Source organism: Pleurodeles waltl, chromosome 9 (genome assembly GCF_031143425.1).
Source record: "Pleurodeles waltl isolate 20211129_DDA chromosome 9, aPleWal1.hap1.20221129, whole genome shotgun sequence".
NCBI classification, from domain to species: domain Eukaryota; kingdom Metazoa; phylum Chordata; class Amphibia; order Caudata; family Salamandridae; genus Pleurodeles; species Pleurodeles waltl.
In genome coordinates, this window is record NC_090448.1 from 743,398,535 (window position 1) to 743,418,195 (window position 19,661).

Genomic DNA, 19,661 nt, shown 5'->3' on the forward strand with positions numbered 1-19,661 from the left:
CTAGCCTTCGTAGGCATTGGAGCTCCATCTCCCAATTGCTTTAATGCCTGGTTCTGGCATCCCGTGGCGTTCTGCTGTAGTTGCTGCCCCTATCCTGAAGGAGTGGGTACCGAAGTTACTGGCATGTAGCCCCACCCTGGCCAGTGCCCTCCCGAGTATTTATTTTAATTGAAATAAACTCAAGCAATCCCCATTCTCGTGTTTTAGGAGCGCTCCCTGTGTTTTGGGACTGAGCTGTAAGAGCTCCTGTGTGTTGCAGACTGGGCATACTTCGCGGTCGTCCAAGCACTTCAGCTCTATTTTTGCCCCTTTACCCAGTTTGTCCGTCTTAGACTTTCTTAGTATAATTAGCATGTTTCCTTGGCCTATCCGCACGTCGTGTCTCTGTACTCCTGCGTTCGTGTGCCCTGTCTTTGCCGGGGCCACTAGCTCGCTTATCCTGAAGGCCCCAAAGAATGCCAGCGTGAAAGCTGTTTTGAAAAGGGTGCGGTAAAACTTGTCGCGGCATATGTCCCCGAGTGCTCCCACCAGTTGCCTCAGGGTGCTGAATTCTATTGGGTGCCTCTGGTCCACTGCTGGGCCATCCAACCTGTGCCACCCTTTCATTGCTGCTTTTATGTAATGGGAGTTCGAGGGGTCCCTGCCTGTTGCCAGTTTGCTGAAATGAGCTATCGCTGTCAGGTGTGTTTGAGCCCAGGATTTGGTTTTCTTTTGCGTAAATGCCCATTGTATGAAACGTTCGACTGGGTTGCCCGGTCACCTGTGTCAGCTTTTGGTCTGGGCAGCCCCTCTTTTAAGCCCAGATGTTGCCCTCGGTGTGCCCCCCATTTTCATAAAATGCGATCCCCCCCCCATTGGCCCTTTGCCCTGTTGTCGCCCCCCCTTTCCTTCTGTTTCTGCCTAATGTTGTACGTACGATGCGGCCGGAAGGGGGGGGGGTGTTTGCTTGTCTGGGGGCACTTCCGCCCCGCCTGACCCTTTGTCTCTTGCGCGCCAAACCCGGCGCGTTTTTTTGATCGGGCCGCGGTGTGGTTTCCGCTCCGGCCTCCTCAAGCTCCCGGTGGTCGCGGACCTTCGCCCCAATCATTCACCTGTCCCGGTTCCATCCGCCATCCTGCGAGTCCCTCAGGCTCTCAATCACAGAGCATGACAGGAGCTCATGTGTCCAGTGTTTCATCCCAGCTGCCTATTCTCTTTACTGTCAGTGTCCTTAAAAGCATTTAATACTTGATTAGGAATTCAGAGGTAATGTTTTAATCACACAAATGGTCAATTTTTTTTACAATGCAGAGTGCATTTTTTAACTGTAGGCAAATGTATACACACACACACACAGGCATGTGTAGGCCAGTAAGTCTAATGTAACACACCTTTACTCCTTTACTGCCAAGGTATATACAAATCATTTTTGTGGAATGTTCATTACTCAGGTGTTGCATGGTGTATTCGTGGTTTAGGAAAACAATTACAGATCTGTGTTTTCTCTTTTTCCTCCTCACTAGAGGATATTCTTAAGAGATAAGAGCAAAGGGCAACGAGAGAAAGAAACCTGTGTCAGAAATCAATAAAAATAACATAAATGAGGACTATGGAACAGACAATCTCAGAACTTTAAAATCAAACAGATTTGCAGAATTAATGAACAAAAACAAAATATGAAATTTCTTGTGTTGGTGGTAAATGAGGAACATAGGAGTCAATTGCACAGAAAAAATATTAAGGATCAATGAAGGACGTTTAACATTTTCTAGAGTGAATTTCAGATACAATTTTCAATGGATAACAATTAACTATTCAGTTTGACGAATAGTTACTTTTAAACACACCTGAGCAAACTCTATCTTAAATGGTCAGTATGGGCCAAAAAAACATCCACTCTTGGATGGGTTTTTGCTCAAATTCCAGGGAAGAACGGAGCTGTTTTATTATTGTCAAGATTTTTGGTGGCACTGCCAACTTAAGAAGAAGAGACACAATTACAACTTTAAATTAAGTTTATCAAACACACATTAACAAATCTATTCACACATGAAGCGCTTCAGTGCGTGTGCAAGGAGGCATTCAGTAACTTCTTGAAACTCCATGTCTTCTTTCGCAGATACATTAGTCATGGCTTTTAGTCCCTAGATTTAACAGCTTCATAATGTTGTACAGATTTGAGATTCTTAAAAATTGACGAAGGGCAACGGCAGACAGCAGTGCTGGAATCGCTGCTGGTCTGCATTCAAGGAATACTAGGCTGCCGCTTAAGGCCCCACAATGCAAGAATGTTTCACATTACCATCAATGGCACTAATGTCAGTGGAGATGGTGAAAAAAATGTCACTTCATATGAGGCACCAATAAGCTTTGTAGCAGCGCTCGTTGAAACATTATGCCAAGAACGAAGTGGGATTCTTAAAACGAGAAACTCCAGTGTCCACAATGTGCGTTGATCACTGTCTCCTTCACGCATTCTTCCCCGAAGAAGAGCACTGAGGCAGCTGCCACTAAGGGAATCCAGTAAACAGTTTGATAACCCTGAGTTTTGGCAACATTTCTTACATCTGGGTATGCAGGCAGATGAGTGGACTAAATCACCTGCTGTGCTAGTAAGTGAGATGTGAATTGTCTGCCAGTGTCACATGGAAAATATATCCACTCTTCCTGCTACCACTTTCCTCTTTTACTCCAGTCCTTAGGGGTGAAATGTAGACACTTAGAATCAATCCGGAGAATTCTTTTGAGCATTGCCCTTTCATGACCCTCCACTATGTCCTCTGAAAGAGTCAGGATGTACTGGCCCTTTTAAAAGAAAAAAAAAAGAAATCAGTGAACATAGGAGTGTTACAATCGACAACACGGAAAAGATTTGAGACACTACAGCAAAGAAATGGTTGCTTAACAGTAAAAATATTGCTCCAGCGGATCCAAATACTCAGGAGAAATCAATCCCACAACTCCTTTTGCAAAGGAAATGCTCATGGAAAACTTATTGTCAAAAACATGTTTGGTCTTTTGTGATGCCCTTATCGGCACTGAAGTTGCTAAAAGGTAGGCTGAATGACCTGTCATACAATGCAAGGTCATATATTTTAATCAATGGACCATCATTAAAATTCATTATTAAACAAACTGAAAACTAAAGGCTGGTATCTTAGCAGAGTTATAGCTGTTTAAAGAAAAACAGGCTTGAACAAGAAAAGTAGATCACAGAATATTTGTTAACCACAGTTGAGCAATCTACATTCTCACAATCAATATAAACTGAGCTTCAACTCATCTGGAGTTTGAGTGTGAATTTTCCTAACCACTTAAGGTTTAAACTTTGACTCACATCTACTCGCTTGATCTATTAAAGCATTAAGTGCTTAACTAGATGTTGCTAATATCTAATCAATGTCAAACAAAATGTACATATTTGAGTAAAAGAACTGTGAAAGGATCTTAGATAATCATTCTTTCTTTCTTTTTATTCTGGTTGATGCCACATATTTATAGCTTTTAAATGGTTAGACATTCTTTGCCATTTATTGAGTGGACAGTGTTGTTTATTTATCTCAGCTGACATGCTTTCATGTGTTTACTATTCATCCTGTTCTTTTGTGTTGATCTGGTGTAGGAGGCTGGCCTGGCTTGTAGTGGGTACCAGAGGTACTTACACCTTGTGCCAGGTCCAGTTATCCCTTATTAGTGTAGAAGAGGTGTTTCTAGCAGGTTAGGCTGATAGAAGGTAGCTATGGCAAAGCAGCTTAGGCTGAACTAGGAGACATGTAAAGCTCCTACTATACCACTGGTGTCATATGCACAATATCATAAGAAAACACAATACACAGAAGTACTAAAAATAAAGGTACTTTATTTTTATGACAATATGCCAAAAGTATCTCAGTGAGTACCCTCAGTATGAGGATAAGATATACACACAAGATATATGTACACAAACCAAAATTATGCAGATAATAGCAAAAGGGAGTAATGCAAGCAATGTAAAGTTACAGTAGATTGCAATAGGGGCACATAGGTATAGGGGCAACACAAACCATATACTCCAAAAGTGGAATGCAAACCAAGATTGGACCCCCAACCAATGTGAGCTTGTAGAGGGTCACTGGGACTGTAAGAAAACAGTGAGGGTTAGAAAGATAGCCCAACCCAAGACCCTGAAAGGTAGGTGTAAAGTGCACCTACTACCCCCAGAGAGCACAGAAGTCATGATAGGGGGATTCTGCAAGGAGAACAACCACCAGCAATGCAACAACAGGGGATTTCCGGACCTGAGTACCTGTAAGACAAGGGGACCAAGTCCAAGAGTCGCGACAGTGTTGAGAGTGGGCAGGAGCCCAAGAAATGCCAGCTGCGGGTGCAAGGAAGCTGCCACCTGTTGGAAGAAGCTTGGTGTTCTGCAAGAACGAAGAGGACTAGGAACTTCCCCTTTGGAGGATGGATGTCCCACGTCGTGAAGAAGCTTGCAGAAGTGTTCCCACGCAGAAAGACCGCAACCAAGCCTTGCTAGCTGCAAGGGTCACAGTTAGGGTTTTTGGATGCTGCTGTGGCCCAGGAGGGACCAGGATGTCGCCACTTGGATGAGGAGACATAGGGGGCACTCAGCAAGTCAGGGAGCCCTCACAGAAGCAGGCAGCACCCGCAGAAGTACCTGAACAGGTACTTAGAAGAAAAGTGAACCGGAGACCACCGGAAGTCACAAAAGGGAGTCCCACGACGCCGGAGGACAACTCAGAAGGTTGTGCACTGCAGGTTAGAGTGTCGGGGACCCAGGCTTGGCTGTGCACGAAGGAAATCCTGGAAGAGTGCACAGGAGCCGGAGCAGCTGCAAATCACGCGGTACCCAGCAATGCAGTCTAGCGTGGGGAGGCAAGGACTTACCTCTACCAAACTTGGACTGAAGAGTCACTGGACTGTGCGAGTCACTTGGACAGAGTTGCTGAGTTCCAGGGACCATGCTCGTCGTGCTGAGAGGGAACCCAGAGGACCGGTGATGCAGTCTTTTGTTGCCTGCGGTTGCAGGGGGAAGATTCCGTCGACCCACTGGAGATTTCTTCAGAGCTCCTGGTGCAGAAAGGAGGCAGGCTACCCCCAGAGCATGCACCACCTGGAAACAGTCGAGAAAGCCGGCAGGATGAAGCGATACAAGGTTGCTAGTAGTCGTCTTGCTACTTTGTTGCGGTTTTTTGCAGGCGTCCTCAGCAGTCAGCGGTCGATCCTTTGGCAGAAGGTGAAGAGGGAGATGCAGAGGAACTCTGGTGAGCTCTTGCATTCGTTATCTGGTGAGATCCCCAAAGCAGAGACCCTAAATAGCCAGAAGAACGAGTTACTTACCTTCGGTAACGACTTTTCTGGTGGCTACATTAGCTACCTGTGGATTCCTCACCTAATGAATACTCCCATTGCGCCAGCATTCGACGGAAATCTTCTTCCTAGCTTCTGCACGTCGACGAGGACGTCACAGTTGCCCACGCGACGCCGTCTGACGTCATACAGGCAATAAGAGGTCCTCGCCGACGTCAGTTCCCTTTTTTCCGTGCCATTCGAAACGGTTATCTTCGAGGGAGCTACTGTTGCTGTTCGACAGTTAGAGTGTGTTTTTGGATCTATTTTTTTCTCTGAGATTACAATGTCGCAGAGAAAGTCAGGATTCAAGCCCTGTCGTGAGTGCGGGGGCAAAATGTCGGTGACGGACCCACATTCTGACTGTTTGTGGTGTCTTAGTTCCGATCATGATGTTGACAAGTGTGATTCTTGTCAGCATATGAATCCGAAGGCCCTGAAAGAGCGCGAGGCCAAGCTTTTTCTGGCAAAGTCAAAAAAGAGGGAGAAGAGACACCATCGAAAATCCTCGTCACCGAAGTCTCATCGGCGTCATCGGGACTCCGGCGTCGTCGAGAATCACGGCGCCGGTCGAGTAAAGAGAGGTCTTGTTCGAGGTCACCATCGACTCGGCATCGGAAGACTTGGGAGGTCAGTCCCACTGTCACTCCTCATCCGTCGACGCCTTCTCCAACCTCACCGACTTCGCCCGGGTCATCGGGCCAACCACCTTCAGTGTTTGAGGTTCCGCAGCCTCAAATGTTTTCTCCGGCGTTGCAGACGGGAGGAATCCACAGGTAGTTGTATCCATCAGAAAAGGAGCTTTGGCTACCTAGGAAGGAGGATTGGCTACTAAGAGAGGTAAGAGCCTATCAGAAGGAGCCTCTGACGTCACCTGCTGGCACTGGCCACTCAGAGCAGTCCAGTGTGCCACAGACACCTCTGTTTCCAAGATGGCAGAGGTCTGGGACACACTGGAGGAGCTCTGGGCACGTCCCCTGGGAGGTGCAGGTCAGGGGAGTGGTCACTCCCCTTTCCTTTGTCCAGTTTCGTGCCAGAGCAGGGCTGGGGGATCCCTGAACCGGTGTAGACTGGCTAATGCAGAGATGGGCACCATCTGTGCCCATCAAAGCATTTCCAGAGGCTGGGGGAGGCTACTCCTCCCCAGCCTTCACCCCTATTTCCAAAGGGAGAGGGTGTTACACCCTCTCTCAGAGGAAGTCCTCTGTTCTGCCTTCCTGGGCCAGGGCTGCCTGGACCCCAGGAGGGCAGAAACCTGTCTGAGGGGTTGGCAGCAGCTGCAGTGGAGACCCCGGAAAGGCAGTTTGGCAGTACCCGGGTTCTGTGCTAGAGACCCGGGGTATCATGTTACATGGCCATGTTCGGAGTTACCATTGTGACGCTATACATAGTTTGTTACCTATGTACAGTGCACGCGTGTAATGGTGTCCCCACACTCACAAAGTCCAGGGAATTTGCCCAGAACGATGTAGGGGCACCTTGGCTAGTGCCAGGGTGCCCACACACTAAGTAACTTTGCACCCAACCTTCACTAGGTGAAGGTTAGACATATAGGTGACTTATAAGTTACTTAAGTGCAGTGGTAAATGGCTGTGAAATAACGTGGACGTTATTTCACTCAGGCTGCACTGGCAGGCCTGTGTAAGAATTGTCAGAGCTCCCTATGGGTGGCAAAATAAATGCTGAAGCCCATAGGGATCTCCTGGAACCCCAATACCCTGGGAACCTCAGTACCATATACTAGGGAATTATATGGGTGTACCAGTATGCCAATGTGAATTGGTAAATTTAGTCACTAGCCTGTTATAGTGACAAATTTGAAAAGCAGAGAGAGCATAACCACTGAGGTTCTGGTTAGCAGAGCCTCAGTGAGACAGTTAGGCATCACACAGGGAACACATACAGGGCACATACTTATGAGCACTGGGGCCCTACCTGGCAGGGTCCCAGTGACACAGACTAAAACAACATATATACAGTGAAATATGGGGGTAACATGCCAGGCAAAATGGTACTTTCCTACATCTGGTAAATAGTGGTATGTATTACAAGTTACTGTTTAGTTGAAACCATGCATACAATTGTGACTTTTGTTTTATTTGGTGTGGTACATAGACACTTTCATGAAATGTCAATAATGGTAAACAGGCATTTCATGAGCAGTGGTTTTTCATATTAATAAAGTAACAGCAATTATGACAGCCATTTGCTCCCCCTTGATATCCTTACCAGTTCTCAGTCTATTATCTGTGCAAGCCCCCAAGACAAGAGTTATCTTGGAGCTTAAGCGGCTACATAGTAAGTCACAAAAATAGGGAAGAGCAACAGCATTCTAAACTAAAAATGCTAAATATAAGAGGAATGGTAGCTCCACAAACAAATATGCACAATGCTGCAGGTGTAGCATCAAAATAGTTAGACTTATTTATTTAAAAAAAACAAATAATCAAAGATGCCCAAATATAAACAAAAAACTCTGGTTTAATGTGCGGTGAACATGGCTTTACACAAAAGTAAAATAGTGGTAGGAAAAGAAAACAAGCATTTGGAATAAAATAGGTCTCCCATTTCTCGAGCTAGAGCTATTGACTTTGTAAATTCATAACTGGACTTGTCTTGCCACATAAATTAGACAACCCGCCTCATAATTTTGTCTTCTCATGCTACATAATTCCATTGCCCTGCATATAACTAAAGCACTTCCATTTACTGTATTCCTCTATCTGCAGCAAAATGAAAATGTTGCCAAATAGCATCTGTAAGGAAATGCCTCTTTGGCATGGTTACCCCCTGACTTTTGGCCTTTGCTGATACCAAGTTATGATTTGAAAGTGTGCTGGGACCCTGCTAGCCAGGCCCCAGCACCAGTGTTCTTTCCCTAAACTGTACCTTTGTCTCCACAATTGGCACAACCCTGGCATCCAGGTAAGTCCCTTGTAACTGGTACCCCTGGTACCAAGGGCCCTGATGCCAGGGAAAGACTCTAAGGGCTGCAGCATGTCGTATGACCCCTCACTCAGCACATAAACACTGCTTGCAAGCTTGTGTGTGCTGGTGGGGAGAAAATGACTAAGTCTACCTGGCACTCCTCTCAGAGTGCCATGCCAACCTCACACTGCCTGTGGCATAGTTAAGTCACCCCACTAGCAGGCCTTACAGCCCTAAGGCAGGGTGAACTATACCACAGGTGAGGGCATATGTGAATGAGGACTATGCCCCTACAATATCTAAGCAAAACCTTAGATATTGTAAGTGCAGGGTAGCCATAAGAGTATATGGTCTGGGAGTCTGTCAAACACGAACTCCACAGCACCATAATGGCTCCACTGAAAACTGCGAAGTTTGGTGTCAAACTTCTCAGCACAATAAATGCACACTGATGCCAGTGTGCCCTTTATTGTAAAAATACACCCAGAGGGCATCTTAGAGATGCCCCCTGAAAACATACCCGACTTCCAGTGTGGGCTGACTAGTGTTTGCCAGCCTGCCACACACCAGAATTGTTGCTGCCCACATGGGGAGAGTGCCTTTGTCACTCTGTGGCCATAATCAAAGCCTATACTGGGTGGAGGTGCTTCTCACCTCCCCCTGCAGGAACTGTAACACCTGGCGGTGAGCCTCAAAGGCTCTCCCCCCTTTGTTACAGCGCCACAGGGCATCCCAGCTAGTGGAGATGCCCGCCCCTCCGGCCACTGCCCCCACTTTTGGCGGCAAGGCTGGAGGAGATGATGAGGAAAACAAGGAGGAGTCACTCCCAGTCAGGACAGCCCCTAAGGTGTCCTAAGCTGAGGTGACTCTTACTTTTAGAAATCCTCCATCTTTCAGATGGAGGATTCCCCCAATAGGATTAGGGATGTGCCCCCCTCCCCACAGGGAGGAGGCACAAAGAGGGTGTAGCCACACTCAGGGCCAGTAGCCATTGGCTACTGCCCTCCCAGACCTAAACACACCCCTAAATTGAGTATTTAGGGGCTCCCAGAACCGAGGAAGATAAATTCATGCAACCTAAAGAACAAGAAGGACTGCTGACCTGAAGCCCTGCAGTGAAGGCGGAGACAACAACTGATTTGGCCCCACACCGGCCTGTCTCCCTACTTCGAAGAAAACTGCAACAGCAACGCATCCAACAGGGTCCAGCAACCTCTGAAGCCTCAGAGGACTACCCTGCATCTAAAGGACCAAGAAGCTCTAGAGAACAGCGGCCCTGTTCAAGAAACTGCAACTTTTGGAAACAAAGAAGCAACTTTTAAAGACCACGCGTTTCCCGCCGGAAATGTGGGACTTTCCACTCTGCACCAGACGCCCCCGGCTCGACCTGCAGAAAACTAACACTACAGGGAGGACTCCCCGGTGACTGCGAGCCCGTGAGTAGCCAGAGTTGACCCCCCTGAGCTCCCACAGCGACGCCTGCAGAGGAAATCCAGAGGCTCCCCCTGACCGCGACTGCCTGCTTCAAGGAACCCGACGCCTGGAAACCACACTGCACCCGCAGCCCCCTGGACCTGAAGGAACCGAACTGCAGTGCAGGAGCGACCCCCAGGCGAACCTCTGCCTAGCCCAGGTGGTGGCTACCCCGAGGAGCCCCCCCCTGTGCCTGCCTGCATCGTTGAAGAGACCCCCGGGTCTCCCCATTGATTCCTATTGAAAACCCGATGCCTGTTTGCACTCTGCACCCGGCCGACCCTGTGCCACTGAGGGTGTGCTTTCTGTGCCTGCTTGTGTCCTCCCCGGTGCCCTACAACCCCCCCTGGTCTGCCCTCCGAAGTTGCGGGTACTTACCTGCTGGCAGACTGGAACCGGGGCACCCCTATTTCCATTGAAGCCTATGTGTTTTGGGCACCACTTTGACCTCTGCACCTGACCGGCCCTGAGCTGCTGGTATGGTAACTTTTGGGTTGCCTTCAACCCCCAACGGTGGGCTACCTTGGACCCAACTTTGAACCCTGTAAGTGTTTTACTTACCTGTGAACGTAACATTTACTTACCTCCCCCAGGAACCTTTGATTTTTGCACTGTGTCCACTTTTAAAATAGCTTATTGCCATTGTTGTCAAAACTGTACATGCTATTGAGATAATTCAAAGTTCCTAGAATACCTGAGTGAAATACCTTTCATTTAAAGTATTGTTTGTAAATCTTGAACCTGTGGTTCTTAAAATAAACTAAGAAAATATATTTTTCTATATAAAAACCTATTGGCCTGGAATTTGTCTTTCAGTGTGTGTTCCTCATTTATTGCCTGTGTGTGTACAACAAATGCTTAACACTACCCTCTGATAAGCCTACTGCTCGAACACACTACCACAAAACAGAGCATTAGAATTATCTCTTTTTGCCACTATCTTACCTCTAAGGGGAACCCTTGGAGTCTGTGCACACTATTTCTTACTTTGAAATAGTATATACAGAGCCAACTTCCTACAGCATCCCAATTTAAATCTGCCATGCTAATTCCAATAGAATACCACTTTCACCACCCCACCATCAGAGTTGCTGGCTGGCTAACACAATCCCCCCAAAAAGACACAAGACAGACAGAGAAAAGTAATAAACTAGAAGAGTCACCCAAACATATGAAGAGTGTTCAAACAGTCAGTGTAATAAGGATATTACGATGGCCTGAATCATGGGATATATATAATTTCAAAAGGAGAAATTATTTAAACATATATAATTATCATATAAACTTAAATCAGTAATAAACTTTTAGCATTAGACTGTAAGGTTCTAAACAGCCCATAGAGGGCACCATATCAAAAATACCATTTGTAAGAAACATGGTCATATTGTTAACCCCTAGAGAGAATAACGCTATGGAAAAAACAGGAGGAAGTAATGCAGTGTAACCATATACTTAGCCTGTAGAGGGCGTTTTAGGCTAGCAGGCCAACTGGGTTATTATTTTGTGGTTCCCACTAACCTAGTGTGGGGACCCAAGGATGCTGTAGACAGAAAGAACGTTTTGACGGCGGTCCCATTGTCCTAGGACCACCACATGCTGAGTTATGAGCAAACATCTTTTGTAAAAGTAATGTCCTGCAAAGCATTATGGGGCAAGTTTTTGTGCCAGGAATATTATAGTATTTTGACTGCAATGCTCAGAACAGCCCCCAGAGGACAGCACAATAAAAAGAGCATTTGGAGGAAACATGGTCATGTAACCATACTGTCAGCCCTTAGCCAGCATAACCACATGAGAAAAAAAGAATGAGAGAAAGTAATCAAATGTAGCCATTTATGTAGCCCCTACAGGGCTTAGTGCATTACACATTTACAAGGCTAGCAGGCCTATTGCAAAGATGTTACAGGCAAGGACCATAAAACATAACTTCTCCCAGCTGTAAGGCAAACAATCCAGCCATGAGAAAGCTTAAAAAGATAATGGTGGTAGGGGGTTATTATTTTGGAGTCCCCACTAACATAGTGTGGGGACCCAGATATGACATAGAAAGAAAAAGCACATTGTGGTGAATATTTTGAGATTGATCCCATTGTTCCTAGGACCACAACAGGCTGAGTTATGAACGAAAATGTTTTGTAAAAGAAATGCCCTCCAAAGCATTATGGGGCAATTTTCCGTGTCACAAATATTTTAGTAGGTTGATATGACTTATGCTTAGAACAACCCCTAGAGGACACCACAATGAAAAAAGCATTTGGAAGAAACACGGTCATGTCACTATATAGTTAGCCCCTAGAGGGCATAATCACGCAAAAATAAATGGCAATAAATAATGCAGTGTAACCACAGAAGATGTAGAGCATTACACATTTTCAGAGGCAACAGGCCTATAGCAATATTACTACAAATAAGGCTCATAAAATACAAGCTATTCTCAGCTGTAAAACAAAAGTTCCAGCCATGACAGCAATTAAAATGACAGTGAATGGTTAGAGGGGTTATTATTTTCGGGTCCCCACTAAAGTGCATTGTGCTGAACGTTTTGGTGGTGGTCCCATTGTCCTAGGAGCACCACAGGCTGCATTATGGGCAAAAATGTTTTGCAGAAGTAATGTCCTGCAAGCATTATGGGGCAATTTTCCCAAGTGCAATGAATATTGTAGTATCGGCTCTCCTGCTGTGCCGGGAGAGACGCTTTCCCTTTGAGGATTTCTGTTTTACGTAAAGTATTTACTAATTTCAAATGTTTTAAGGGGAGAGCCACAAGAAATGGCTGATTAGGTAACTGTGAACAATGTGACCAGAGCCCCAATACTGCTGATTAAGTTTGCCTGTTTGCGCTGTGAGTCCCATGGTCGCCATGCAGCACGAAGGGGAAAGACAAAAGAAAAAAATTGTTCACCCACACTGAAGTATATCAGCAATCATGCAATAATCCATGTAAAAGGGGCCGTCTGCAAGGCGTGACAAAAACAGCCTCAAGGCAGTACAAACGTAAAGCATTTGCCAATGACATCAAGTGATTTTTGAAATGCAAGCCCAGGAACGAATAAAAGTGATGGGCATGGTTAAAAGCCCACAATACTTACAACAGTTCACAGCGCTTGCGCGCGTGACCTATTAGGTCAAGCTACCCTTTTTACCTGTATAGTCATTTTGACAATTTTCCAGCATGAGGGAATCAAGTTGAAAAAAACACATAGCAGAGAAATGCTCCAACAAAAAATATTTTCCAAGAAAGTAACTGTTTGTGATAAAAATGGCATATGCCATCAAGAGAAAGGTTAAGAACGTGATAGAGTAAGCATGAAGGGAACGTGTTCGGGTGGAAGGGGAGGGGGAATGGAGTGAGAGGAGTATAATTAAAAAAGGAGTAAAGCAAGCAGGTGTAACATGTATTAGCATCAAAGAAAAGGAAGAGGAAGTAAAAAAAGGGAAAATAGCTGGGGAAGAACATACAGAATGGGAATAAATAAAAGGGGTAGCAGAGTATTAAAAGAACAATTCAAAAAGGAGTAACGCTGAAGGGGAGAAGATATATTGGCATTTAAGTAAGGGAAGGGGAGGTAAAAGAATAGAAGTGAGTAAAAGTGGGAAAGTTAACAGAGAGAGTGTATAGGATGGGGAAACAATAGTGGGGTAGGAAGAATTAGTAAAAAGAAAAAAAAAGTAAAGCAGGTAGGCAAAGGATGTATGGGCATTAAAGAAAGGGAAGACGAGATTAAGTGAGATTCCTTCCTAAAATAATAAAAAAATGAAGTAACAAATAATTCTTCAAAATGGGCTTCTCCAGCTTGGTTTCTTCAACCTCGAAAAAAAAAATGTTAATAAAGAAAAAGATTGTCAAAAAAGGTTCAGAGAGAAAAATTTGTCAGAACCGCTTTAAGTATGTGTTTTGTCAGAAACACATCCATTCCTTTTCACAGGTGTGCACCCTGAATACTGACACTAGAATAGTGATGACAAACCACATTGAGGGCATAATATTGAAAATAAAATATCACCAGTTAAGTGTATATACCCTGGTGCAATATATAAATTTTTTATATATACACACATATACACATGCATATATGTATGTATATATATCTTTTCAAGGTATGTAGATGTGGAATTAAGAATAGTAAATCTGTACTTCTCTATATGCACTTTCCTTTTGATATTTGGTTGTTCGATACTCTGTCCTTAATATTCTCGTATCACAATATTCTGAGGGCTGATATTCATTAGTACAATCCTTTTTAGCATTAATCTACATATACAGCACTTTTTCAAAACATTTCCTCACGATTACCTGAAACAGGTCAAATATGCCTTATCCCTGAACTCAGATTCTTAGGGACATTTAAAAAACACAGATTATTCAACCCCATTTTGTATTTGACTTTTCATTTTCAAGTGATGCATGACCAGTACAAACAGAAATAATTGTAACCTACAGCTCAGCATAAAAACAAAACAGTGTTTATATATGATCATGAGGGTTCCTGGTGACACCTTTTCAATAAGTCAATCGAACTGGACTTCCATAGTGCTGCAATAGGTTATCCTGGTACTTGCAGGTCTCATTCGAACAGCCAGGTCTTAAATGCCCTTCTGAAATCCGGAAGAGAGGAGAACGTTGTTGCAGGTTTTTGTGGTGATGCATGAGTCTGCCTTGGTGGATGCGAGGTGTGTGGGCAAGTGCAAGCAAGGCAGATTGTGGATTATTTGATTACTGGTGGAAGTTCAGAGATGGTTGATGTTGGTGGGTCATTGGTTTCATTTGGCCTTATGTGCATGTATTAGCATCTTGAAGGCATCTCTTCTGTACAGGGAGCCAGTGGAGTTACCTGAGGTGGGGGTGATGTGGGTTAGTTGTGGGAGGTCGAGGACGAGTCTGGCTGCCGCAATCTGTAAGGTTTGAAGTCTGTGGAGGAGGTGTGCAGTGATTCCTACGTAGAGGGTGTTGCCATAGTCCAGTCTGCTGGTGACGAGGGCCTATGTCACAGTGCGTCTGGTGTGCAGGGATAGAAACTTAATGAAGCAGGCGCAAGGCCGGGGGGGGGGGGGGGGGGTGTGTTGAGGTGGGGGGGGGGTGGAGCTATTCCTCCCTCCGATTGGTTAGTACAGTGATGGTGAGTGGTTTTGTATCCATCGGGGACTGCTGTGGTGTTGTCAGGGGCAGAGGCAGGGTTGAGCCAGTCTCTGTAAGGAAGATGATGTCAGGTGTGTGGGTGGTGATGAGGTCCCATAATTCAGTGGAGTGCTTGCCCATTGAGTCTGTGTTGATGAACAGGCCGTGGAGTCGTGGCTTGCTACTTGTTTTGTGAGGCTAGGGGTCGGTGTGGTGCTCTGGGGCAGTCTAGGCGCAGACATGCTATTGCAGGCAAAGATTCCTAGCATAAAGTTTGGAATTGCATTGCAGCAGTGTTCGCTGGGGCATCTGGTGTTCAGGGCGTGGAGGAAGGCAATGATGTATAATCGTGAGGGTCAGAAACCAGGGATTCCCGTGCGGGGCGGTCTAGGCGCAGAAGGCCTTGCCTTTGGGGCAGATGCACTGCAGTCTCCATTAAGTTGGTCCTGGAAGAGGGGAGAGGCACTGGCAAGTGGGGGGTGTGGGGAGGAGGCAGTGAAGAGTTGGGCAGGAAAAAGGCGACAGACGTACATATCTTATAAGGCCATCAAAGGGGCTAAAGATAAGGTAATGCTAAGCCACCAAGTCCTATAACAGCCCTGATAACAAATACCTAACCAGGGAACAGTCTCCTAGAACGATAACATAACACAGCTGAATGTCATTAATATATTAGGTTTAAAAAAACAAACAAAAAAAACTCGTATTTTGTTATGGAAACAGAAAGGAATACACCAGACAGGCAAACTCTGAACAATATCTTACGGTAATTTCTGCACTACCCTAAATTAAACTCCCTGAAACTGACCAATTATGTAATTCCCTACCCACATTGCTGCTACCCTCTTTCTTTCATTCTAAAATGATTTACATACCTTGTAGTAATTTATGAGGTTTAAATATTGGAGCGTGGATATAACATCCTCTTTCTTCACACTGGTAATCTCGCTGATTTCACTAAAAAAGATTGAAATACATTAAAAAAGCATAGATCACAGATCAAAGCTATACTGCCACTAGAATAGTGACAACACACTATATTGAGGGGATAATATTGAAAATAAAATATCAACAGGTAAGTGTAGATATATATCTTGGTGCAATATATATTTTTTTATATATACATGCACACACACACATATATGTATGTATATCTTTTCAAGGTATGTAGATATGGAGTTAAGAATTCTCTATCTCCACCATCACAGTTTTGAGGTTAAAAATAAGGTCCTTTAAAAGTAGAGGACAAAACATTTTACTGGTGTAAATTAAATGAATTAACAGTTCCATTAATTGCATGCACAAACTTCCATGATGAAGTTCTAGGGAACAGGAGCAGATCAGGTTGTTTTGGTAATGCTCTTTCTGGTGGATATTCTAGCAGTCTCAGATTCCTCACCTAATGAGCAACCCATGGCGCTACACTGGAGCTGGAACTTTTTCTCAGCAATTCCGTTACGTGCTGGTAGATGGCTCTGAGACAGCTCTGCCCTGCACAGGAACGGATATTGTGGCCACAATATAAATGCTGCTACTTCACATCGATGTCAGTTTCTTTTAGGTATCTGTCTGTGCCATAGGACACAGAGTCCTTAGTAATTATACTGTGTCAGTGTATAGCTCTCTAATTTGGAATCTTTTTAGAATGGACGATGGGGAAGAGGGTGGGCTGGTGAGGGACCAGCCCTGAATTCTGATGACAACACCCTCGCTACGGCTACCTTGTCTAAGAGATCTGGAACCTCTCCTTGCAGTATGGACAAGAGGGCCTTCGGAAGCCATCGTCTGCAGGACACTATTTCAGAGATTTAGAAAAATTGTACAGCCTACCCAGTCTGGACAATCTGAAGCACCCGTCTGTGATGTTTTGCCACCCATGGAGGAGGGGTGAGTGCGAAGCAGTGGGTAGATAGTTGCCCCTGCAGGCCTGGATGCTGGTGGCAGGATCCTTGCCCTTCAAAGGCATGGGAGGCCTGTCACTGCTACGGCAAAGTTTGCTGTGGCCTCTGCTAAAACTTTCTCTTGAAGCATGGTGTTACTTTAATGTCTTTGAAGCCCTTCAGGTCTGAGTTCACCTTTTGTCTGAAGAGACAAGTGCCATCTAAGGGCATGTCCATGAGCAACTGTGGAACGTTGCTACAAAATTCAGCAGAGTGAATCCAAAAATGTTGCTGCCATGCTAGTACCAACTGCCCTACAGTCAGTAGTGTTGAAGCCTGATCTTATCAAGTATTTGGCTGCGTCCTTGCCATCTTGAATGTTTTGCTGAAGTTTGGCCTTAAGATTGTCAGGGACTGATGGCTGGATGGCAGCTACCATGATTCACAATGCGTGAGAATAATCCCCCCCCCGAGGCAAGTGGAATTGACAGACCTGAGGAGTAGGATGGTGGACATAAAAATTTGTTCAACAAATGCTTCCATAAGCTTTGACTCTCAGTCTGGTGGTGTGGTTGAACTCACGTCGATGTTCAGCCTGCCGGTTAAGGACTGAACTACCAGGCTTTCAGGTGTCAGGTGCTCAGGATAAGAGTCTTCCTCAGCTGGTCTGTGTCTCATGGATATTTGCCTGTTCACTGAAAGACGAGATCCTGCCTTTGACAAGGTGCCCATAAAGGTGTCTGTCAAAGCCTCTCTTGAAAGGTAAGGAAGATTCCTTGGACGTGTGCTCTGGTTCCATGGTGTCTTTAATTACAAGTCTTTACTTCCACTGATAGAAGTTACAAGCCAAGTATTTCAGTAATAACACTGGTGCAGGATGCAGATTCGTCAGTGGAAGGGCCAGGTGGAGAAACTGAGACCAGAGTCTAGTGATGTATCAAAACCACTGGCTTCTTGTAAGTCAAGAAAAACAAGTTACTTACCTCCTGTAACATATGATCTGGTAGAGACTATCTAGTTGCAGGTTCCTTACCTTAGAATTATCCCCATGCATCAGACTGGATACAGAATTTTTTTGTGAGCAGTACCTCTGCAAACTGGTAAGTGGCATTGTTCGGCTCTCCCTGGCATCGTCGGCACCGGAAATGACATGGAATGTCCCTATATAGGTGCCATCCAAACAACCTGACGTCAGTTGCTTTTCACAACTTTTCAAGTCAGGAATGCGGAGCCATGACGAACATGACTACTGGTGGGGAAAACTAGGGCCTTGAAAGGGAAACAGCCCTGCCCCTAGAAATTGTTGCAGAGCAGGGAGGGTGGGAGAGGGGGTTTGGTAAGCAATCTGCGGCTAGGCAGAGGATCTACCAGCTAAGAGGTTACGAAAGGTAAGCAACTTGTTCATCTGATAGAAACTTCTAGCCGCAGATTCCTTACCTTGAAATAGACAACCAAGCAATACCATACCCAGAGGTGGATCTGAACACCAATTTCACACATGGAAGTCCTGCAAGACCGAACAGGCAAAATGCCCATCTCGATGGACCCAATTCTCTGGCCAGTGGTGCTTTGTGAATGTGTACAAGGAGATACACGTTGCTGTCTGGCAGATGTCCAGAACAAGAATTCTGTATGCTAACAAAGTGGTCACAGCATTTGCTCTGGTGGAATGAGCGCACAGGGGATTGTTACTTAGCCACTGCATAGTAGATCTTGATACAGAGCATGATCCAACGGGAGATGGTCCGCTTCTGCACAGCTTGTCCTTTCTTCGCTCCGACATACCCCACTAAGATTTGGTCGTCCATCCGAAACTCGTGTGTGGTCAAGGCAAAACAACAATGCTCTTTTTGGGTCCAGACAGAAAAGTCGCTCCTCTTCCTTGGAGGTATGTGGCGGAGGGTCAAAGATAGGCAGATTGATGGACTGGCCTATGTGAAAGGAAGCTTTCATAGCACCAGCTTGTCAGAGGAGATGTTCAAGTTAGGAGGCTTGGATGTCAAAGCCTGAAGCTCACTGACCCTCTGAGAAGATGTTATAGCCATGAGAAAGGCAGTCTTGATGGTAAGGAGCCTGAGTGGACAATTATGTAAAGGCTCAAAGGGAGCGCACATAAGAAAAGTGAGGACCAGATTGAGGTCCAACTGTAGCATACAGAAAAGGGAATTTGTAAACAAACTTATTTACAATAGGGGATTTGAAGGGGGATGGCTGGTCAGTCGACTGCAAAAAAAAGTAGAAATAGCTAAGAGATAGTCCTTCAGAGTGCCCAAAGCAGAAGGCTGCAGGGCAAGAGAAAAAATGAAAAAGAGAACCTAAGAAAGGGGGCAGAAAAGGGAGCCAGTTGTCTTTCGGTACGAAGCCACAAATTTGCCCCAACTGCAGGTGTATTCCCTCTTGGTGGAGGGAAACACGGCTGGCAAGATAACATTACAGCATCATACAGCTCTGGTGCGCCTCAAGACCCTCACGGGTGATTTGCCGCCCTCTCTAAATAGCTTGATTGAGCAATTCACTTTTAATTTTAGGACTGGCTTGTTTTAGCATAGCTGATACTTGTTACAGCAGTTACATTCCACTTCCTAAAGAAGGCATCCACCTCAAATTTAGAAAATCAAGAGTGAACAATATTTTGAGAAGGAAACGCCTCCCCCCATGCAGTGATCCTCACCACCATTATACTGTAACTACATTTACAGAGACCTACATTTACATACACCCGAAGGGGCGCTGACATTTGTTTAAATAAGGGTAGCATACTGCACAGTGGAAATATTTTGGAAGGAAAAATGTACATTTCTGGGCCTATTTGGGTATTGCATAATAGTGTGAATGTGGGCCAGAGGTGTGCTCTTATTGTATTTTTGTCTATGCACAGAATGAAGCAAACAGATGTGAGGGACAGAAAGCTTAAGCATTAAAACAGTGGTATGTGG

The 19,661-nt window shown here is 45.3% G+C and overlaps 1 protein-coding gene across 13 annotated transcripts in view; it reads right to left on the minus strand.

Moving 5' to 3' along the window:
- Positions 1-1,883: 1,883 nt before the first annotated feature.
- The window catches only part of KAT5 (lysine acetyltransferase 5), a 623,375-nt gene continuing 605,597 nt past the window's right edge, over positions 1,884-19,661 (minus strand). For all 13 annotated transcript variants that reach the window (XM_069207870.1, XM_069207861.1, XM_069207869.1 and 10 more), the window contains 2 exons: positions 15,721-15,802; positions 1,884-2,784 (listed from right to left, as the gene is read on the minus strand). In XM_069207870.1, the coding sequence (XP_069063971.1) occupies positions 2,650-2,784; positions 15,721-15,802 (217 nt within the window). In that variant the 3' untranslated portion in view covers positions 1,884-2,649. The remainder of the gene's footprint in view (positions 2,785-15,720; positions 15,803-19,661) is intronic.